Consider the following 24,436-nt stretch of genomic DNA (forward strand, 5'->3'; position numbering starts at 1 on the left):
CGTAGTTTGACTTCATGAGATGTTAACGAGAATAATTTAATTTTCCTAATCACTGGCAGTTCATCTTTCAGGGGGGAAGGAGAGGGATTAAAAACAGACGAATTCATCCCTATTTCTTGCTTCTACCACATTCAGTGTGTCCCGGCAGTAGGGGGTCTATGCTCTGCACAATCATTCAGACAGACATCCGTGTTCCTGCTGTTGAGCAGCCCCTGCCACCCCCTAGGGCTCTGGAATCCCACATGGAAGCCTTTGCATCTCATCAACTGAGGATGAAAGAGAGACAGTGTGGAGGATTTCCAGAGAGATTTTTATGGGCTGAAGGTGATCTGTTTCATGTCTACCCATTGTTCATTGGTCAGAATTAATCACAAACCTACATCTACCTGCAACGGAACTTGGAAAATGTGGTCTAATCGTGCCAGAAGGAAACAGAAATAGAGTTTGGGGAACCCACATACACTGTGTCTGTCTCTACCACAGACACACCACAAAGTCTGAATTGAAATATTAGTTATTTCCTTAATAACTGGCAGGTTGCTTGTGGTAGGCAAAGGATTATTAAACCTCTTTTCCCTTCTGCATAAGAATTTGACCTTTGGTTAACTTTTGAGCTCTGTTTCCCTGGAAACCTGATAAGGGAAGAATGTCAAACTCTAGCCAAGCAAGATTGCTTACGATAAAAATGACCCCCACTTAGTAAATTGCATTAGATGGGGAGAACTATAAATACTGGACAGAAAGTCAGGGCTTTGGGCTTCTCTGAGTACAATGACTCTTGTATAATTGGCATGCCCCTTGGAGGAATGCTAGGATCATGTCTGTGGAGCTGGTTCAGAGAAAGTGGCTCCTATAGGATATGAGAGTTTTAAGCCAGGAGACTCCTGCCCCCACCCTTCCTTCCTTGTGAGTCTAGTTCTTTCACCCCTCAGCTATCATTTTGGGACCAAACCAAACAGCTCCTGGGTAGCTGCATGGACTGCTTCATGGATGGTCACAACGGTTACTCCAGAGGAGAAAAATGCCCGCCGCTGCCTATGGGTGAGCTATGTTCCTATCCTGGGCAGACTGGTGCCAGTGGGGCTATGACCCCAGAGATGACTCAAGCAGTAGGCACAGAATGCATGATGCCTAGGGCCCATGAGACTGCTAGCAATCCATGTATTAATTTCTTTTAAAATCAGAAGAAAATTATGAACTTTTAGGTGAAAGATAATGTTTTGATATATAATATAAATAGATTTGTCTCTGTACCAATGTAACTGTATAATTACATGTACACGATTGAACATATGCAAATATAAGAATATTCATATAAATACATGAATTATATACTCAACATATATATTCAAATGAATATATTTATAAATTTTATTACATTATACTTTAGTCTTAGTGTTAGTCACTCAGTTGTGTCTGACTCTTTGTGACCCATGGACTGCAGCCCGCCAGACTCCTCTGTCCAAGGGATTTCTCCAGGCAAGAATACTGGAGTGTCACGTCCTTCTCCAGGGGATCTTCCCAATCCAGGGATTGAAGCTGCAGATTCTTTACCATCTGAGCCACCAGGGAAGCCCCATATAATACTTAATAAATATTTATTCACTTATATATATATATATATATTAATATAGGAAGAGAGCCATGAAGGCAAACATGCTTAGGGCCGTGGAGATCACAACGTGGCCCTGTATGACAGTCTCATGAGGCTAGCTTGAAGGTTTGGCAGAACCTAACGAGACCTCCATGGGTGTTACACATGAAATAGATGAGGTTTCAAAACAAATAGAAACACTCTTTTTGTCATTAAATGGTCAGTATCTGTTCCAGAACAAACTGGACTTTTAATATCCCATAGTTAATCAGAATATGAAAAATAAAATACTTGTTTCTATGTCTTTGGTTCCTTTCCATGGTGGAGATAACGTATGATTCAGTCCAGAAGGTTCTTACTGACCTGATTCCAACCCTTGAAGAAAGGTTCTGAGCACAGCAACAGTTTCTGACATTACACATAAGTCAGAGACAATTCTGAAAAACCAACTCCAACATCTTCTTAAATTTGGCTACATGAAGATGGCCAAGGAGATCAGTTTCCAAGAAAACTGTTGATGCCACAACCATATCCTTTCTGTCGTGCTGCTGACCCCAGCTTTTGCTGGTTGGCACTGGTGCAGCCGGGGCCCCTCTTAGTCCTCCTGGTGCAAATGCTTCTTTTCTGCAAAACTGACTCTAAACAACCAACTTCCCAGGAGAACTAGACTTGTACAGAGGATATTTACTTTGTTTCAATCCAAGATCGAACAGAAAAAACTTTTGTTCAAAACTGGTCTTGGCTTTGGGCTTTGACTACTCCATGGCTTATTTAATCTTTTGCTATATACTATGACTGATTTTTTTCCTCCTTTCATCTTCTTAAGGATAATGATTTGTTCTGGAGATTAAAAAGTGGTTTATTCATCTATCTGTTCGTCCATCCATTCATCCATCCATCCATCCCTCAAACCACAAGCAGATGACTTTTAAAAAGTTTTCAGTCTAGTCCCTTTAACTTCAATATAAGGAAATCAAAGCCCAAAGCTATTAATCAACTTGCTTGAATTCACACACAGGCAGTTAGAAGTTAGGCTGCAGGAGAGAGTCAAGCTCCCTGGCCCCAGTGTACGCTATGCTTTGAAAGCACGTAGATGCTTTCAAAAAGGATGTCAGCAGGTCTGGAGTTAGGTAGATAGAATCAGGAGGAAGAACAGAGCTTAGCACTTGGAAAAGGACAGCTGGTGGCCAGGGCTGGGGATTGCTGATGACGAGACTGGGCCTACAGACTGTTCAGAGGCCCTATTTCACCAGGCACAAGATGAATTGAGCCTCCTTGGGCCCTGCAGGTTCTAAAGGCTCTTTTTCAACATGCCAGAGGCACAGAAGATGGTACCCATCTGTGGAACATTTCCTCCAACACAGCACAGCACTTTGAGAGCTTTGCCAAAGCCAGTCAAGCAAGAATCGTACAGTATTTTGTCTGAAAGGGCTCATAAGCTCCTTGCCCTGAGTCATCTGAGGAACATCAAACGCTGACATTCAGAAAGAGGGTTAAGCCTCCCATTAAACTGGAACATTTGTAGTAAGAAACGAAAGCAGAAGAAGGCTTGCTATAAAGGCAAAACCGGGACTTAGGTTTCTGGTCAACAGAGTCTAAGGACAAACATGACTTTTCCAAACAACGGGGTATGAGTACTAAATTCTGACCATATGTCACAGCTAACGGGAAAGTCAACTTGAGAATGACCCCCTTTCTGTGTAGCCCATCTCCTAATAAAGGAATCAATGAAACGCTACAAAAGAGGACAAAGAAAAGGTCTATTTCGTCCTTTACAACAACGGTTACAGCCAGTACTTACATAACACTGTCTGTGCTGGCTTGTGTCCTGAAAAACCTTATATGTATCAACTCACCTAATCATCAGAGCACTTTTATGAAGGAGCTAATAAAAGTAGCTAAGAGGAACTAAGCTCAGAGAGGTAAAGTAATTTGCCTAAGGTCACACAGTTAGTAAGGAGCAGAGCTGGGTTATGAACCCAAAGGCTGATGTTAACCTACATGCTAACCTCTCTCTCACTTAGAATTAAGAACGTAAGAAATACCCTTCTGAATTAGACCCATAGTCCAGGATCTATCCACCTACCCCTTTATCCTCAGCTGGCAAGCACTGAGCTAGGCTCTGTATTTATCAGGATGAGCAAACACAGAAGCTGTCTCCAGCTTTGCTGGCATGTTCTTCAAGCCAAGAGATTCAATGGCAGCCTTGTGGTGGCACCATGCCCACTCCCCTGGCTGCGGCAGAGGTACTGGTTCTCTTGGAACCAAGTGTGTGGTGATGTTCGGGGCTCATTTCTACATACCTGGTCTAGATCCCACTCCTCCAGCTCTTTCAGATACTACAGGTACTTAATTCCTTATATGAAATCACATTTTCTTGAAAATGATGAGACCGGTGTCTGCTTTCTACATCTGAGCTGTGACCAAAACATTTATCTAAAGGATAAAGGTTAAATAAGAAGTGCCGCTAGCTAACAGAGTAAAGAGGAGTGGCTCTCAGAGTCAATTCATTGTCATCAGAGCAGGAGAAAGGTACTCTGGGAGGGCTGAGTAGGGCCCCAAGATCCAGGGGAGAGAGCCCAGATACACAGCACTGGTCAGAGCTGAGGCAGGGATCCCTCGCCAGACCAGGTCTATGTCTTTCCTGAGTGCCCCAGGAAGCCCAGGACATCCAAACTAAATGATGTGTCGAAACAGCATGGAGCTAGAGAGAAAGCACTAATTTTTCCTAGAGCTGAGGACCAAACTGGGAGAAGAGATGGACAGAAAGTTGCCTAGCCAAGATCCATCTTCAAAGCCAGATGGAGCTGGACTCTGCTTCTAGTCTGGACACCTGTTATTTTCTATCTGTATATATTTTTGTCCCAACGACTCTTCCAATATATGATAAAAATATATGTAGTGCATTCAGGATGTACCCCAAAACATTTCCCAGGCATCCATTATGTGCATGATATCACTATAGCAGGGAAACTATGGCAGTAGACGCACCAGATCAAATCCCTGTCCTCACAGGGCTTACACCTGTGACTTAGTATTTCTTTACCTCCAAAAGACATTGAAAAGCCTAAACAGGTAAAAATTATCTGTAATCCCATCAAAAATTCTTTCTCTACATATATAAAGCAAGAAGCCAGAGTTCCTCCTTGTCCATTTGATCCTTCCTATTCCCCATAAGTGACCATTATACATTTTTCCTAAAATTTTAAATACTTATTAAGTATATATACCCACATACTCTTTATTTTATTGTTTTTTAAAAGAAAATTAAGATAACACTTTACAGAATAATCTACAACACTTTTCACCCAATAGACCACAAACCACTATTTGAGTTCTCCAAGTAGAACCTAAGGATCCAAACACAGTCATTGCTGAGTATGTATAGATCTCACATTTTGGTTGCGTAGCACTTCACTTGGTGTCTGGATTAATATTATTTAATCCCCTCAAGATACACATATACTGTCTGCCTTGCCCCCACTTCCACTCATGGACCTTTAGGAGTTTTGCTGAATGAGTTGATAATATTACTGATTCACTATACAGGAAGTGTATGCAACAAGGGAGAGTTCATTTTCCAAAGGCGACGGCTGCTCAGACAGGGTTCTGAGGTCTGGAGAAATGACTGAGTTGGTGGCAGGGAGATAAAGTCTAGGAAACTGATTATTGTCTTTGTCATGCTCAAGATTTATAGATAACATGTTTATGTGAAGTTGGCCAAATCAGCCACCACGATGATCAAAAAAAAACTGAAAAGACCTTAGTAATTTAGTGGTTACTTTCCCATTGTTAATGACAGCAGCCACTTGCCTCTCAACAGTCTTTGAAGATGCAAATTTCATCATGCATCTTCAGTTCCATCACATCTTGTAGAACCAGTCTACACTGCCATATTTAATACTGGTAATTTTTTAAATGACAAAACTACAACTGATCAATTATCTGAGTGATTTTATCAGTATTTTTTTAGATCATTGAACAAAGGATGGGAACTTATATTACTAAGTTGACTGCCAGTTTCTAAGGTCTTCGGTATCTTGGTGGGTGACTTCAGGTACCCACAGCACCATCAGTTAGTATTTCTAGAACCTCCATGAGAACCATGGTGCAGTGCCTGGAAGCTTTGTGTTGGCAGCAAACACGGGGTCAGGTCCTGGCCACCTGTGTGCCTGTGGCAAGTCACTGCGGCCTTCCTAGGTCTCTGATAATAATACCTCTCTGGCCTACTTGCGTGAGGATCAAAGGGGAACCAAATGCAGGGACTCTTCAAGTATCAGCAACTACATGAATAAATGGGAGGAAGAACCTGCATGTCGCTAGGTGATAGTGGGTAACCTTAGCTCCTGTCTACATGCCCACCTTGGAGAGTCAGCACCCTGAAGCTGAACCCCTCACTGGATCATAGTCCCCACTAACGGCTCATTCAACTCTCCATGAAAGCCTTAGCAAATAGAGTGAATTCTGTAGACTATTTCATAGGAAGATCGGAGAGAATATTCTTTCATCCACTCCACACCAAAACCTAATGAGCTTTCCTGTCAGAAACATTTATTCTTCCTTGAAAGCTCATCTTTGGCCACCAGCAACCTGATCGCTTTCCTTCTTGTCTAACAGAGACTACCCAGCCTCGATGGCTCTAGTCTTTCTTTACCCTTTATCTTCCCTTTGGGTCCTTCTGTGCCTCACTCTACCACCCCCCCTCCTTCCCTTTGCCATCAAGGTGTGGTACAGTAATTACCCCATTCATCTTGGATTTTCTTACCATTTTCCGACTCCCTGCTCAAAACATCCTTGTAAGGTTCTCCTACTCTCCTTATAAAGTGGTGAAAGTCGCTCAGTCGTGTCTGACTCTTTGTGACCCCATGGACTATACAGTCCATGGAATTCTCCAGGCCAGAATACTGGAGTGGGTATCCTTTCCCTTCTTCATGGGATCTTCCCAACCCAGGGATCGAACCCAGGTCTCCCGCATTGCACGCAGATTCCTTACCAGCTGAGCCACAAGGCAAGCCCATAAAGTGATGGGGGCATTTTAAATAACAACTGTTTTTGCTGTCATCAACTTTTATTTTCTTTGCATAATATTACTCGGTAATTCTGTTATTCTTAGGTCCAGAAACCTGGGCCCTGTCTAAAGCCAGCCCCTCATCTAGCACTTACGGACTTGCCTAAGGTGACAGGACAGGTCTGGGCCACTGACAAAGTAGAGCTGACCCCCAGTCCATTGCTCATCTTGCTGCATTAAGCCCGTGGTACAAATGAACTGGGAAGCTTTCAGATTCAGGAGAATCCAGAACTCTGGACTAGAAGAGCCTTAGGTTTCATCTTGAACAAATCCTTCATTTTAAACAGCTTAACATGGAAACTTTGCTTTTAGTCGCTGAATCCTAAAAACACAGCACAGATTAGCCGGTTACTTTAAAACATATGTACTTGCCTGGTGGGTATGATTTCCAGGAACATATACGGACTTGAACTGTTTCATGAGGTTCCGAGCTCCAGCAATATCCCGAAGCGAAGTGAAGAGTTCATCCACAGCACTTTTGGATTTGTGAAATGTCAGGTTAATTGAAGAGTCACAGCCTGAAACAGTCCAGAGATATTTTCTCGGGTGAACAAATCTTTAAACTGAGTTTTAATCATGACAGGCTGAGCTCCATGTAACATAGTTGGGTTCCTCTTTTTTTTTTTTTTAACCCTATTTCCCCCTGGCTGTTCACCAATTGGGCTGTTTCAATCATCCCTGAGCAAGGAAACACACTGAGTATAAATGCCTTTGACAGAAGTAGAACTCAGAATTGCGTGGGATTGCAGCCACTGGTTTCAACCCCTAGACTGTAGAAGGTTCACAAAAAGAAAGCTCCCTAGGGTCTGCTATCCTTAGAAAATAGCTCTGAGAGAAGAGGAGGAGACACAGAGGAAAATACAACAGAGGACTGTGATGCGCCGCTCACACTTGAATCCCACCAGCGGTTTCCATAAAATAGAACAGCCAGAACGAGAAAGCTCATAGAGCTGCTCCAATAACAGAACTTGCTGGGCTGGGCATCTAATGTGCTAACAAAGCATACGGCGTATTTCAAAAGGCAACCATTCAAAGCTGATCAAACACAAAGGGGGCCTTATATGGAGACCGTTCTCGGAAATGGTTCTATTTCTTTTTGAAACTTATAATAGATGGATTTATCCTCTATCTTGTTAGAAGCCTATTCAGAAGAGGAATGATTATGGTAAGTTAGAAGTTCAAAAAATAGAGAAAGACTTAAGATGAGAATTTTGGGGTGTTGAAATACTGCAGATATAGGAATTCATCAATCCTCATATCACCCTTTTGAGGCAGGAGCTATTCTTTCTATTTTAAGGATAAGAGCGCTGAGATCCGGAGAGATTAAGGAGCACTCCCGCTAGCACGCTGACAATGCTAGGCCCACACTGGCTCAGTCACTGCAGGCCGTGTGAAGGTCTGGAGAGCAGATCTTGTGGCCTCTGTGTCCTTCCTCAAGTATCTGCATGACTGTCTCTGTATCTGTTTCTGTGTCTCTCTTCCTGTCTGAGGGCTTCTTCTGGTTAGAAGCATGGAAGTCAGCACTCAGAAACAACAACACAATTGTTGTTGGGGGGACAGTAACAATTGGGGACAGCTGGAACGATTCTGAATTGCGGACTCCATAGTCTGATGGGGAGGGGGTGGTAGGGCTGAGTCCTAGTTGCCCACAACAGTAACTCACTCATGAATGCCTTCACTACTGAGCTTTTTTTCCCCCCTTGTCTCACTTTCCTACTTCCTGGCCACACTGCCTGGGACATCTTCTCAAATATAGTACGTGCACTCAACCCTTGTCTCAGGAAACCAGAGCTTCCAGGGCGATTTGAACACAGGCAGCCTAGACCTTCCCAGATAGTGTGGTGGTAAAAATCTGCCCACCAGTGCAGGAGATGCTAGAGACACAGGTTCGATTCCTGGATCGGGAAGATGCCCTGGAGTAGGAAATGGCAACCCACTCCAGTGTTCTTGCCTGGGAAATCTCATGGACTAACGAGCCTGGGGGGCTACAGTCCCTGGGGTCACAAAGAGTTGGACATGAGTTAGTGACTAAACATCAAGAACAACAACAGTTTATACAATTTTTCATTTGGTCTCTTTCAAGTTTTTTGAAAAGTGAGGACGATAATGTTCTTCCATTAGGCTGAGAGGGATAAAACCATGTCCTGGATTGGAGAGTACTGAAAACAATAAACCACGTGTGGAAGCTGTGGATTATACATTAGAATTAGATTAAGCAAAGGCTGTGTAATTCCAAAGAGGCAGGTTGACTGTGGAGCAGGTTGTTGATAGAAATGTTTACAAGTAAACTGAACTCAAACCCAACAGAAAAATAAAACTGTCAAAGAAATTGTTGGGAAAAAACTCCTAAATTTATAAATAAACTAAAATTTCCCTGAAAACCAGTTAATATTCTCCACTGTTCAAATCAACTGCACAACGGCAACTTCTTCCAAACCATCATCTTGTTCTGATGTGTCTGTTATCCTCAAAGCAAGTGGTCTACAATGGACATGCTTCTGGGACACCAGGACAAAGGGGTCTCATTTTTATCATCTCTGTGCATTTTCATAATTATATCAATTTCATCAAAAGCAGGGTTTACATTCAGTTACCCAAACCCTATAAAGAAAAGTCATACACACACACACACACACACACACACACACACATGATAAACGTGGATCAAAGAAGACAAATGATGTGCAAAAGCACATCACCATCTCCAGCAAAATGTCCTTCTGATCACAGGCCTGACCTCTTCCATGTACACTGCTTCTTGCCTTTCAGAATACCTCCTTTGTGAATGCAGCTCATTCCAAACTCATGCTGCAACTAATAATAGCTAAAGGAGATGTGGGTGCAAAAGTTATGAAATGGGATGAATTCTTTTTCTGTGTAAAAGCTATAATCACTTAAAGCTCACCTAAATAACCACTTACATCAGGCACTATTCTAAGAAGTTTATAGATATTAGCTCATTTAATCTCCAGAGAAACCCAATGAAGTAAGTACTACTATTATTACTCCCATTTTGCAGATGGGGAAACTGAGCCATGAGAAGTAGCACATGGTCACTCAATGAAAGCAGTAAAGCTATGATGCAAAGCCTATGGTCTAACTCCCAAGACAGTCGTATTAGCCACTCTACTCTACTGTCTTCATATGTGCTTGAGGCCACATACATAATAGATTAGTAAAGCACTTTTTGTTGTTCAGCCACCCAGTTGTGTCTTTTGCGACCCCATGGACTGCAGCACGTCAGGCTTCTCTGTCCTTCACCATCTCTGGAAGCTTGCTCAAACTCATGTCCATTGAGTCGGTGATGCCATCCAACCATCTCATCCTCTGTTGTCCCCTTCTCCTCCTGCCCCCAATCTTTCCCAGCATTAGAAGTGCTTTTAAAATGGAATGAGTGGCAGATGACTTTCTTGGGAAGACGTGGGCCCATCCCTGGGGGTAGATGCTAATAGTGTGGTTTGCAGTTATACCCCTGGCCTGTCTTTTGCATCCATACAAGATGTGGGATCTTGGGATCTCCCAGGACTGCTGCACACCCTCCATCGGATCTCTGTCCTGTAAGGCGCTATATTCAGTTACTTCTTAGAAGCCCCTGACAGCCTGTTCCATTAAGCCAGCTTATGAGATAACGGTGTTTTGTAAGGGAACGCTAAGTGTACAGTTCCAGTCAATTCTCATTTAATCCACTTAGTTTAATAGATAATAAAGCAGAAGCTGATCCTAGCCTTTGGCCAAGCACAATCTGTGTACTTCAGTTGCCTGCTTCTTGATAAGGGAGGCCCCCAACCCCCAGGGCACCCTTGAGTTCGTCTAAAATGGGGTATGACTCATGCCCCTGCAATTCCTTTCTCTGGAGGGCTTGGCAATCTCAGGCAGGGGTCCAGTTACTTCTCCAAGCAACCAAATAGGGCTCCAGTGTCCATGTCTGCCCTCGCCAGGCCCCTCTCACCCGTCTCCACTTACTGAAGTGGCTTTCCTTGGGCAGAGGGAGGAGAGCAGTTTCCATGGCTGTGAGTGCTTCAGGGACCCACAGTTCAGGCAACAACAAAGTTAAAGTGGAGAGCAAGCTGAGTAGCTGAGCGATCCTTTTGGGAGGGCTGAAATGAAGCTGAATCCCTCTCTCCAGTCTGCCTACCCCTTCTGTTTGGTTCTTGCATGGAGCAGATTTTAAACTTTCCAGGGTGTGGGGAACTTTTTTCAAAAGAGCCTGGCTTCCAGACTTTGGGTTTTATTTCTTAGGTATTCAGGGGAAAAAAAGCATCTTGCAACAGGAGACTGCCTTATCCAAAGCTTCAGTCTGGATTAGAGATGTAGCACCTCACCTAAGGTCTTCCAACACACACACACACACACACACACACACACGCACACGTGAACCTTTGTGGCTGGATAAGCTGGGGAGCATGGTTGGAATAGGACTTGAAATGCCTCCTTATTTAGAGATATTACTCTCTTCACAGCTGTAAAGTTCCCTCACATCCGACTAGGAAAAGCTAGGGGCAAAGAATATCATTGGAGCCTGGTCAAGAGGCTCTTTTCTTATCTGGACCCAAATTATCCAAAGATGGCCTCCTCATCCTTCTTCCAGCCCAAGGTTGAGAACGTCAGGCCCATTTTTCCAATTTGCATCCCGCCCTCCCGCCTCTCAGCAAACCCTTGGCAGCAGGGGACCCACCTCTGTGGGATCCCCAGGAAGTTAGAGAAAGGGTTGGCTTGGGAGGGCAAGACTGCCAGAAAGGACAGAGCGCTGGGGAGGTCATGACCTCCCTCATCCATCCGGCTGTCTGACGTTGCCTTTTCTCTCTTTTCAAGCCATTGTTTTAAAGATGGAGTCATTTTTTCATGGCTCTCAATAAAAGGTTGGTAAATGAAAACAAAACCAAACACAATAAAAAACTCAAATAAACCTTAGCGAGTGGTGTCACATCTGAAATCTCTTAGGGAGACTGACTGTGTAAAACCACTCCTATGTAGGGCAGTCCTGGTAATATTTATAGTAGAAGCCCTCCTTTTCAAATGTGCTTGGGACCAGTAGGTGTTAGGAGTCATTTAACATAGGGGAGGGATCATGAAAAATTGATCTCTCTTCCATGCATACACACATGTATGTATACACATAGACATATATGTGTATTTGTGTGTATGTACAGTTTTGTTTAAAATTAAAACATAAACTATGAGCCTATTTGCAGGGCTGCAGTGGAGACACAGACATAAGAGAACAGACGTGTTAGCCCAGGGGGAGAAGGAGAGAGTGGGACGGATTGAGACAGGAGCACTGAAACACATCCGTTACCGTCGTCAAACAGATATTCGGTGGGAATTTGCTGTGCATGCAAGGAGCTCAGCCTGGTGCTCTGTGACAACCTAGAGGGGAGGGAGGGAGGTTCAAGAGGGAGAGGACATGTGTATACTTATGGCTGATTCACGTTTTATAGCACAAACCAACACAACATTTTAAAACAATTATCCTTCAATTACAAATACATTAAAAAAAATGTAAGGGTCTATTTATTCACTAATCTTTCACGAAAAGGCCAAGGTCTTTTCTTTGAGTACTGTCTGCTGATTAGAGTTCTTTTTTCTTCTTTTAAACCATTACATACCAGGTGTAATTTCCAATTTTAGTCCATTAAAAGTGGAACAAGAAGTTGAAGACCCCTGAAGCACAATCTGAAAGCAGAATTCTTCTAGATTTTAATCTTGCTTTTCCCTTCAATCTTCCACAATCACCTAGTTCAGACCTAATTCAAAAGTATGTTTAAAATGACTCCTCTTTAAATGCTTTTCAAAAGCATTCAATTTGGTTTTCACTAAAACAATTTTTTTTGAATTCATATTTTCTCAGAGAACATTTAATTAGAGTTTGCAACTTAATAAAAATTACAATTAGCAGAGGCAGGTTTGGGAACAAACACAACTGGCTCCTGGGAATCACACGCCTAAACCAGGAAGAGCGGATATGCCCAGGCACAGGCAGGCTGCTTCGAGCTCTGCAGGGGTCACAGTTCTGCATGAGTCGTTCTGTTTCACAGATGGATTGGAGGATGTAAGTTATTTGGGTGAATGGGTCATGTGGAGGCTGGTTGAGAACACATGAATTAGATGTACATATTATTTATATTCATTGAATTTATATTATATTGCATATACAATAAATGAAACATATATATACATAACATATTTCTAAGGTCTTATATTTATACTACACAGGCAATGTATTTATGTCATTAATCTAATATTTATATAATGATCTAGTGTGACTTTTAAGTTCTTCTAACATAAAACATCCAAAATCTTGAGTTTTCAGCCTTTAGATCTTACTGGCCTGATTTCTTTCCTTGTAGGATCTTTGATCTACACCACACGGCAGGGGCTCCTCAGCAGGTGCCGACATAAGCATCCTTGGACGAGAGTATTAGTGTGCCTGACCTAACTAAGAAAATCAGGGTCAGAAATACTCAGATGAGGCCACAAAGGGCTGGAGACGGCTCATGGAGACTGGACCACCTTCAGAAGTCCCTTCTACATCTCCCCTCAGGCTCTTAGCCCAGGCTGATCCCATGGCCCCTTGGTGCACTGGATCCTGCTCAGGGTTCTGGAGTCTCCTAGCCTGTGGCCTCTAGTTATTGTTCAAATGACAGAGGAGGGCAGGAGGGGAGGGGTGGGGACAAGCTCCAGGGAAGCCAGGGCTCTACTTGGTTCTCCATTGGTCTCCAACACGGAGTCTTTGTTCATAGAAGAACTCATGAAATATTTCTCATGCAAATAAATGAATGAGGAAAATAGGTGATGGGGAAAAGCTGAGTCAGACCAAACATGCCATAAAGCAACAGCCATGATTCTTGAGGAGCTGATAAAAATATCTCTACAGGAAATTTCAAACAAAGGGCTACCAGATGGGTTTGAGCAAGTGCAGCCTCCACGCATAAGTGGATCATGTCCCAGGAAGGCTACTTTAAAAGAACAACCTCAATTGGCCGCATTTTGTTTCTTTAGCAAGCAAAACTAAACTTACATGGTTTGGGTATACGTGCATATGAGATAAAACTGTTTTAAAAGGAAAGAAAATGATAAATACAAGCTTCAGAAAGTGGTTACCCCTAGGGGAGGGGATGGGTGAATAAGCAACCCTTTGGGAGGGGGTGATGGGTTCATGAGTGTTTCTTATATAAGTATGCTTTATCACATATATATCATATAATCTTTTAAATGTATCCCCTACCATCTTGGGCTTCCCAGGTGGCGCAGTGGTAGAGAATCTGTTTACCAATGCAGGAGACACAAGAGATGTGGGTTCGATCCCTGGGTTGGGAAGATCCCCTGGAGTAGGAAATGGCAACCCACTCCAATAATCCTTGCTTGGAAAATTCCATGGACAGAAGAACCTGGCAGGCTACAGTCCATGGGGTTGCAAAGAGTTGGACACAATCTTAAAAACTATAATGAAACAAAAAACCAGTCACACTAGTTTCTTAAGCCTCTAGCAAATTCAGCTTTTTTATAACAGTTGGAAAAAGGAAGAAATGACAGCTGAAATGCATTATTATTAGGCAGGTTTGGGATGTGTGGTAGATGTGGAAAGGCTTGTACAATCATGAGAGAATGTCACTGCCCAGAATTCTAGCCCAAGGTCAGAGGCTTCTTGTGAGAAAATCCGTGGTGGGGGAAATCTGAAAGAAGGGACGTTGTTAGGAATATGCTTTGGAACTTGCACCTTTAATGAAGGCAAGGAATAAGGTCAAGCTGTCAGTGAGGCCCAGGGAGCAGAATGGAGACACAGACAAGCAGCCTCGGGATCCTGCACATCTGTGCCGCTTCAGGAAGAACCCAGGAGGCAGCAAGACAGACAATCCTGGATCACTGCACAAATAAGGAGACAGCTTCCGCTATTTCAAAACATTTCCTCCGAGACGCTGCGGAAAAAACCTCTCCAAAGCAGCTTTTTTGACTACCGAAACTATACCCATAGAGTTTCTTTATCCTAAGATTTCATGTGATTGATCAAGGATGGAGTAAGTGTAAAAACTCTTGTGAAACTATATCATATTAAATAGTACAACTTCATATATCAGTTATTGTGTTATCCTATTAAATCAATCCAAATCACCTTAGACAAAGGGATGTTCAGCATTCAGAGAAAGTGAAATACTATGTTTGAGGCTATTGCTTTCAAAAGATAGACAGTGGTTTTTGATCAGTTACCCAATCTCCTATTATTGGGGCTATCACCATGGGAAAAATCAGATTTCTCTCATATCATTTCAACTTTGGGCCCCTTTTCCAGGAACAAAAGCTGGCACCAGTGGAGATGCCCACATAACCACCGAAACCCGCACTCATAAACCTTCCCAGTCCCAAGCAGGCTGGCACACAGGCTGCTAACAGTAATCACGGATACGGTCTCAAACCCCCATCGCATGCTGAGTGCTTCCTAATAGGCTGATTGTTTTTATTCTGGTGAGTTAATTCTATTGATTTACTAACTTGCCACTGACACCCTAAGTCCCCTTTCAAAGCGTGCTGACATTTCTGATGGTTCTGAATAGCTCAACAAGGAGTGCTGGCCTCTCGGAGCCAACCTGAGAGATAACCTGCCTCTGGTTGTTTTCACAAGCTGGCAGGTGGCAGAGCACCTGCGAGCCTCGGAGGCCCTGTGACAATGACTGCTGATGATCTTGTTTTCTAAACTAGGAGAAAGCAAGGCTGTGCTCAGCTGTGCTTAGTCGCTCAGTCACGTCTGACTCTTTGCGACCCATGGACTGCAGCTCCATGAGGACCAGGCTCCTCTGTCCATGGGATTCTCCAGGCAAGAATACTGGAGGGGGTTGCCATGCCCTCCTCCAGGGGATCTTCCCAACCCAGGGAGCGAACCTAGGTCTCCGGCACTGCAGGCAGATTCTTTACCATCTGAGCCACCAGGGAAGCACCGAAGGCGGTGCTGTTACTGTTACTGCTAAGTCGCTTCAGTCGTGTCCGACTCTTCGCGACCCCATGGGCTGCAGCCCGCCAGGCTCCCCCGTCCCTGGGACTCTCCAGGCAGGAGCACTGGAGCGGGCTGCCAGTGCCTTCCCCGGAAGGCTGTGCTACATGCACATCAAGGCAACACCTGAGCACGGCCGTGCGCTGAGCACAGCTGGCAGTTCTTCTGTTAACATTTGCTCGCTTTTCATCTGTTCCTTTTTGGGTGCTACCAAAGCTGACATAACAACAAAGGGAAGAAAACACAGGATAGATACACATTTATGTTGGGGGAAATCTGATCCGCTTACTGTATTTTTCTCTGAACTGAGTAAAGCGTGCCATCGTTTGATTTTCTCCATGAATAGTATTCCCCCAGGGCACAGTTTCAGAACCAGTGAGGCAGTCGGGCATTTCAGAGAGAGGGCCAAGGAAGCCCAGAGGCTCCTCCTGAGACCTGCGGAGGCTGATCCCACCTGTCCTCCAGGAAGTGAGCCTGATGCATCACCACTTGCTACCAGCCCCGTTCCTCTTCACCTCCCACACTCCGTCCCTCCCTGTCCTCCCATGCAGAGATGTGTGTGTAGGGTGTGGGGCGGTTCTGCCTGACACAGTTGCAGCAGAGGCCTAGAGCTCCCCCGAGAAAACCAGCTGGGGACTTCCCTGGCTGTCCAGTGGTTAAGACTTTGTGCCTCCACTGCAGAGGGTACAGGTTCCATCCCGGGCTGGGGAACTAAGATCCTCATGCCACATGTCCAAAAAAAAAGAAAACCACCTGGAAGGCTTCCTGGAGGAGCAGAAGAAGGCAGATATGGAGGACCCCATCAAGATGCACACTTTCTGCTCTATCCTGAATCTTATTCCAGGCCCAGTCTCGCTCCTGGTTTTACAAACAGTACCAAAGGTCCATTGCCCACAAAGGATTCTTAAAAGATAAGGTTGTACTTTATTCTAAAATTCCAATAAAATTTAGAAGGTGGGAGTAATATAGTGTTGCTTCTGGCTATAACGTGTCACTGGGCAAGGCTTTCTTATCCGAGTTCCAGTGAGTAAATCACTCAGGCTTTGGTTTGTCTGCTGATTACACAAACCTGTGCTATAGCTAATTGCTTGTAGAAAAGGATGAAATCAAAAGTCCATATCATGGCACATTTAAAAGCCTTTCAAATGACTGTCTGGCCCTGCCCGGCCCCGTGTTCTCACTGTCAAAGGAGCTTTAAAACAAAATCTAAGTCTTGTCTTTTCTACTATGCTTCTGGAGATCCGGCCTCACTGCGCTTGTTATCATGAGACTTGTAAGTATGGAGGGAAAGTAGTGTCTCTCTATTTATATTTTTGGGAAAGGCTAGGTGGTTACTGATATGGAATCATTTTCTGATCTGAGAAAAAGGAAAGAATGAAAGGGAAGCTTATTGGCCTAAGGTTTCTTTCATCCCTTTTGTTTCTGAAAAGAATGGAAGAGCAAATGGAGTTTATTTTTCTTCTAAGTAGCAGCCAGATCAAATGAGACCCCACCTCACCCTTCCCCCAACACACACAAAAATCACTCTCAGCCTCAATCTAAGGTTCCCCTGCACCTGTTGTTGTAAATCTCCATTGAACCGAGCCAGCATCACTATGCCTGAAATTTAAGCTCCCACTAAATGAGGCCTCTTATCTATCACTTTTCAGTATTTTCTTTCGGAGGCAGCGTGGCTTAATTGTGGGTCAGCCGTTCCTGATGCAGAGATGGGACACAGTCCAGGGAGGCTTGCCAGTGGCCCCTGGCCTGGAGGGGAAGGGGAGAAACACCATCACTGCCCTTGTCTCTTCTGGGGGCAGAAGGAGCCTTGAGGGTGGACCCCAGAAGCAAATGCAGAGAACTCCAGAAAGCGTACAGCCCGAGGCTTGCCTCCTGCAACTCAGAGTTCAGGTCCAGGGGTGGGCTGGGGCGGGGGGAGGTAGGCAGCTGTTCTCCCTGCCTCCCTAACCCTGAGTGCAGAGCCAGGCTTCCTATTTGGGTAGAGCAGGCTGCAGGCTGCTGTCTGTGGGCTTCTAGACACTTTTACCCATCCCAACCCCAGTCCGGTCTCAGGTGGGCTCTCACCCATCAACTCCAACCTCTGATGGAGATGGCTCAGATGAACTGCATGTCTACCAAGTGATTTCAACTCTGTTGACAAAAATGAACTATCACAAAGGCTTAGCGTTCTAGGCTTTCACTTGCTTCTGGGCAGGGACATTCTTAAGCCCACAGCTGTTTTCACAGTTACTCTATGTCCATCACATGTCAGGGAGGGTGAGGAAGGGGGCCATGGGTTCAGAGCTCTTTCCCCAAAAGGCTGGGTAAGGGGAGGGGTGAAATCACCGAGCTCTAGCCAACTCTGGGACCTGAAGGCAGGAATATCACTGCCCAAAAGAACTGTCTGCCATGATGGAAATGTTGTACATCTGTTTTGTCCAATATGGCAGCCACTGCCTATACCTGAGCACTTGAAATGTGACTAGGGGAATCTCAGTTTTAAGTCACATTAAATTTTAATTTAATTGCCACACATGGCTAGTGGCTACTGTATCGGACAGCACAGCTGAAGAATGTAAGCCTAGTGAGGACTAAGACTTTTGTTTTAATTACAGATGTATCTGAATCTCCTAAATAGTGTTTGTGCCTTGTAGATAGTAGGCACTCAATAAACAGCTGTCGAGTGAAATAAACCACGGCCTGTTAAAGGTTGCTACCTATGGAATTATGGGAGACTTTCTACTTGATATACTTCTGTGTCATTCTGACTTTTAAATAAGTATATACATTTTAAGTTTCATTGAGTTAGACAAGGCTGTGGTCCTAGTGTGATTAGGGTTCCTGATGTTCCTGATGTTCAAGCTGGTTTTAGAAAAGGCACAGGAACCAGAGACCAAATTGCCAACATCTGCTGGATCATGGAGAAAGAAGAGAGTTCCAGAAAAACATCTCTTTCTGATTTTATTGACTATGCCAAAGCCTTTGACTGTGTGGATCACAATAAATTGTGGAAAATTCTGAAAGAGATGGGACTACCAGACCACCTGACCTGCCTCTTGAGAAATCTGTATGCAGGAAGAAACAGTTAGAACTGGACATGGAACAACAGACTGGTTCCAAATAGGAAAAGGAGTACGTCAAGGCTGTATATTGTCACCCTGCTTATTTAACTTATACGCAGAGTACATCATGAGAAACGCTGGACTGGAAGAAACATAAGCTGGAATCAAGGTTGCCGGGAGAAATATCAATAACCTCACATATGCAGATGACACCACCCTTATGGCAGAAAGTAAAGAGGAACTAAAAAGCCTCTTGATGAAAGTGAAAGAGGAGAGTGAAAAAGTTGGCTTAAAGCTCAACATTCAGAAAACGAAGATCATGGCATCTGGTCCCATCACTTCATGGGAAATAGATGGGGAAACAGTGGAGACAGTGTCAGACTTTATTTTTTTGGGCTCCAAAATCACTGCAAATGGTGACTGCAGCCATGAAATTAAAAGACGCTTACTCCTTGGAAGAAAAGTTATGACCAACCTAGATAGCATATTAAAAAACAGAGACATTACTTTGCCGACTAAGGTCCATCTAGGCAAGGCTATGGTTTTTCCAGTGGTCATGTATGGATGTGAGAGTTGGACTGTGAAGAAAGCTGAGTGCTGAAGAATTGATGCTTTTAAACTGTGGTGTTGGAGAAGACTCTTGAGAGTCCCTTGGACTGCAAGGAGATCCAACCACTCCATTCTAAAGGAGATCAGCCTTGGGATTTCTTTGGAAGGAATGATGCTAAAGCTGAAACTCCAGTACTTTGGCCACCTCATGAGAAGAGTTGACTCATTGGGAAAGACTCTGATGCTGGGAGGGATTGGGGGCAGGAGGAGAAGGGGACGACAGAAGATGAGATGGCTGGATGGCATCAAGGACTCGATGGATATGAATCTGAGTGAACTCCAGGAGTTGGTGATGGACAAGGAGGCCTGGCGTGCTGCAAATCATGGGGTCGCAAAGAGTCAGACACGACTGAGTGACTGAACTGAACTGATACACTTTAAATTAGCAAAACAATAAAGATATTCTAGTTCCACAGTACAGTGCACACCAATCGCATCCTTTTCTTTTTCCTAACTGCTCTAAGTAGAGCTCCCTTTGGCTGGAGGGGAAGGCTAGCCCCTGAGTGGTGGTGTGTTTATTTTTGGCCACCTGGACCATTTTCTCCCAGATGAACACTTCTGGGTGCCACAATTCCACTTGCCTCTCCTTGCCTCCTTGCTCCTGATTCATAGTAGATATCATACTCTCAATTTCATTTTCTTCCTTCAACAAGGCCTTCATGGCTTCCATTTCCCTAAATGAGGTCAGCAGAAAGTCTGTATTTCTAGTGGGGAAGAAAATCTGACAGAAAGACTGTCCCTGCCATTAAATGTGGGGTCAGGCACACTGTTCTCTGTTATGTACAGGGTCAATTAGAGTCCTGACAACCTTCCTAAGTCAGCACGTGTCTTAGAATAAGACCTCAAGATGCCTCTTCTCCACCCCTGGCGTGGTCTAGGCCATCTGCTTCTCCGTGTCCCCCGAGCACCCACTCGGCCCTCCCCACGAGCCTTGATGAATGCCACCATCTGGCTTCCCGCTGGCGCCCCTCCGGCTCACGCCCGACCTGTTCCTCTTCGCAGTGTGACTCTAGAAACTGACTCAAGACCAGTCCACTCTGCCTCCTTCGGCTCGCAGATGCCAGATCCCTGCTTCCTGAACGTCACTGGCTACCTTCACTCTTGCCACTTCTGGCACTGCCTGCTGCCAAGACTGACTCTGCCTGTTTCTATAAGTCAGCTTGAAGTCAACTCATTGACTGATTCTACGTGATACTGATTCAACTCATTTATTGTTCTATGTGAGTTGACCTGATGTGCTAATATTTACTTATTTTAATATGCATCAGAAAAAAATATAACTGAAAATAGAAAATATTCATTGGCCCTCTCCCCTCAACTCCTCTCGAAGACCACCCTAAGGACTGGTGTGCACTCATGGGTGTGTGATGGATGCTCTTCTTGTGCAATGCCAGGACCACATGCCTTTTCCTAAGAAGCTCATCTGCTTCTCAGAGGCAGGGTCCCCTCGCCCTCCGTCCCCGTCATGGCCCCAGTACCAAGCTGCATGTGGGAAACTGAGAGTCAGCCAACTGTCAGGAGGCGGCTCCCGGGCGCTGGGAGCTGTGCTGATGGTGACCGCTCGGAGCAGGTGCTGTTCTGCTCAGTTTTCACATGAAGGCACAGATGCTGCAATGGGTCCAGAAAGGCTGGCTTAACGACTAAGCAACTCCTTTAAAAAGAAAACAGCCTCGCAGAGTCAGGAGTTCAGGGAGGAAGACATCTCTTCTGCAGTACAGCTCTGCTCTCTCGGGCCTTCTTTATGACCATGCGACCCCAGAATCTGCCTTTGTTCCGACCTGCTTGGTGCCAGTCTAGCCTCATCAGGGGAGTCCCCTTGCTATATATCTGTGATCCAGTCCCACCATCCCTTCCTCCTTGCCCTCAGAGTTCCAGCTGCTCTGGCCTTCTCTTGTTCCCCAGTAGATGTCAAGCTTAGGATCTTTGTACTTTTTTTCTGTCTACCTGTTCTGACTGTTACCATATATATTAGGTATCAGCTTAGGACATCTCCTCAAAGATGCCTTTTGTGGCTCAGATGGTAAAGAATCTGCCTGCAATGCAGAAGACCTGGGTTCAATTCTTGGGTTGGGAAGATCCCCTGGGAAAGGAATGGTAATCAACTTCAGTATTCTTGCCTGGAGAATTCCATGGACAGAGGAGCCTGGTGGGCAACAGTCCATGGGGTTGCAAAGAGTCAGACAAGACTGAGCAACTAACACTTCACTTCTTCACCATCTCAGTTAAGCTGTCTCTCTTAAAGTATAATACTTGGTATGTGCATGCTAAGTTGCCTCAGTCGTGTCTGATTCTTTGTGACCCTATGGACTATAGCCTGCCAGCCTCCTCTGTCCATGGGATTCTCCAGGCAAGGATACTGAAGTGGGTTGCTATTTCCTTCTCCAGGGGATCTTCCAGATTCAGGGATCAAACTCGTGTCTCTTGTCTCCTGCATTGGCAGGTAAGTTCTTTACCACTAGTGCCATCTGGGAAGACCTAAAGTACTTTATCAAAATTTATAAATACATAGAAATGTATTTCCTTTTCTTGTTTTTTTTTTTTTTTTTTTTCCCTCCCTCCCTTCTCTCTTTCTTCCTTCTGTCCCATCATTACATATTTACTGAGCTACTTGCTGGGCACTGAAGACAGTGTCTGCTATCAGAAGCCTACACTTCAGTGAGGGGGAAGAAGACAATATGGAAATAAATAGGTAAGTAAACAAGTCATAATGTGTCCTTAGAGATAAGTGCTCAGAGGAAAAATAGAGGCAGGAGCTGTTTTAGACATGGTAAAGAAGGGCTTCTTGGAGGAGGTGGCATTTTAGCAGAGACCTTTATGGAGTGATGAGGCAAGCACTGGAGACACCTAGGAAAGACCTTTGCAGGAGGTGCAAAGGCCCTGAGGCAGAAAGGGCTTCGGGAGAGCAAGGAGATAGAGCAGCTGAAGTGAGCAGCAAGGGGAGAATGGAGGCAAAGCAAGTGAGAGAAAGGGAAGGTCAGGGAGACAGGCAGAGGCAGGTCATGGCGGGGGACCTTGTATGGAGTCTATGGCAGACGGGGGCAGAAAGAGCACACATGTGGAAGAAGAAGAAGGGAAAGGAACGCACATCCACTGCTGTGCTGATGAGTGGGTTTTAGTGGAATGTGTGAGCCTGGGAGAGAAGCAGGCCATCTGGCAGGGGCTGCTGGCTGGCCGTAGAGTGCATATAGGCTTTGAATGCACATGTGCAAACATTTTCAGTGTCTCCCCACCTCTGACTGATGGTAAGAACACAATGCAACTTAGTGCGACAGAAAGCCACATCAAATAACATGACAACTACCCAAATGGCCCCAGGAGGAAACTGGCATGTTAGTGCTGCCTCACGGCTACCAGCCCCTCCTGTGAGAGCTCAATGCTATCGTGCCAGGCTCACCCACAGAAGGTGCAAAGAGAAGGGCAGCCTGTGAAGCGCAAGACTGGTATGGCTCCTAGAATGTGTTAAGAGACTGAGTTGGCAAGCTAAGGGAAAATGAAAATCCCTGGTCAGGGAGATCAAGAGCTGGTGCTGACCTGAAAATTCCAGGTTGGCTATGGTAGATTTGAGAGAAGGAAGTTCTCTTATTATTTTAAGGAAGGAATTGAGGGTTAGGCTGGATTTCAGTTTCACCAGGGTGGAACCTATTCGTTGATTCACTCAACAAATATTTACTGAGTGCCCAACGTGAGGCACTATTCTAAGCAGCAGCAAATAAAATGTAAAAATGTCTTCCTGCATCAGGTTTCCTTTGTACTTTTCCCCTTTGCCTAAAAACAATGATAATCAGTTCAGTTCAGTCACTCAGTCATGTCTGACTTTTTGCGACCCCATGGACTGCAGCACTCCAGGCCTCCCTGTCCATCACCAACTCCTGGAGTTTACTCAAATTCATGTCCATTGAGTTGTTGGTGCCATCCAACCATCTCATCCTCTGTCATCCCCTTCCCCTCCTGCCTTCAATCTTTCCCAGTGTCAGGGTCTTTTCCAATAAGTCAGTTCTTTACATCGGGTGGCCAAAGTATTGGAGCTTCAGCTTCAGCATCAGTCCTTCCAATGAATATTCAGGACTGCTTACCTTTATGATTGACTGGTTTGATCTCCTTACAGTCTAAGGGACTCTCAAGAGTCTTCTCCAACACCACAGTTCAAAAGCAACAATTCCATACAGATATTGAGAAAAATTTCTTCTCAGTCTCTAATATCATCACCACAGTAAATACAGCATAGCTGAGAAAAAAAAAAATCAACAATTCTTCGGTGCTCAGCTTTCTTTATGGTCCAACTTTAACATGATGATAATAATTAACATTTATTGAGGACTTCTGAGCCAAAGGATATATATTAAGGAGTTGCTAAGTCGTCCTGCTAAGTCACTTCAGTTGTGTCTGACTCTGTGCGACCCCATAGATGCCAGCCCACCAGGCTCCCCTGTCCCTGGGATCCTCCAGGCAAGAATATTGGAGTGGGTTGCCATTTTGCTCAGTCGTGTCTGACTCCTAGAGACCCCATGGACTGCAGCCTACAGGCTCCTCCGTCCATGGGATTTTCCAGGCAAGAGTACTGGAGTGGGGTGCCATTGCCTTCTCCGGGTACTATCCTATAGGTAGATGCTATCATCACCTCCAATTCACAGCTGAGAAAAATGGGGCACAGAGAGGCTGAGTAATTTGCCCAAGGTCTCACAGCCAACTAATGACAGAACTATAATTTGAACCCAGGCAGTTAGGACCCAGAATCCAGACTCTTTCACTACAGAAATCAATAAACAACTTATTAACTAAATTATTATGATTTTAAAAAGTATAGCAAAAACACGGTAAAATAGCCCAAATTTAAGCAAACAGATAGGAGAAGGGTCAGTTTACATTATGACAAATTTAAATTCTAGGTTATTTGGAACAAACTATATTGTTACTACCTGCAAGTGCATACTGAGACTAGGGTTACTTTAGTGACTGGTAATTTATTAACACGGCAAACCACTGCAGTATTCTTGCCTGGAAAACCCCATGGACAGAGGAACCTGGCAGGTGATAGTCCGTAGGGTTGCACAGCGTTGGACATGATTAAAGCAACTGAGCACACACATGCGTGTGCACACACAATCTATTAACATAGGAAAATGCTGATGCTAGGAAAGACT

General features: G+C 44.6%; 1 protein-coding gene across 1 annotated transcript in view; it reads right to left on the reverse strand.

Moving 5' to 3' along the window:
* The window catches only part of SCFD2 (sec1 family domain containing 2), a 392,528-nt gene that overhangs the window by 40,535 nt on the left and 327,557 nt on the right, over positions 1 to 24,436 (reverse strand). Inside the window, exon 6 of the mRNA XM_040238200.1 lies at positions 7,035 to 7,180. Coding sequence (XP_040094134.1) covers positions 7,035 to 7,180 — 146 coding nt within the window. The remainder of the gene's footprint in view (positions 1 to 7,034; positions 7,181 to 24,436) is intronic.

The sequence above is a fragment of the Oryx dammah genome, unplaced genomic scaffold (assembly GCF_014754425.2).
Source record: "Oryx dammah isolate SB20612 unplaced genomic scaffold, SCBI_Odam_1.1 HiC_scaffold_3, whole genome shotgun sequence".
In the NCBI taxonomy this organism is placed as follows: Eukaryota; Metazoa; Chordata; class Mammalia; order Artiodactyla; family Bovidae; genus Oryx; species Oryx dammah.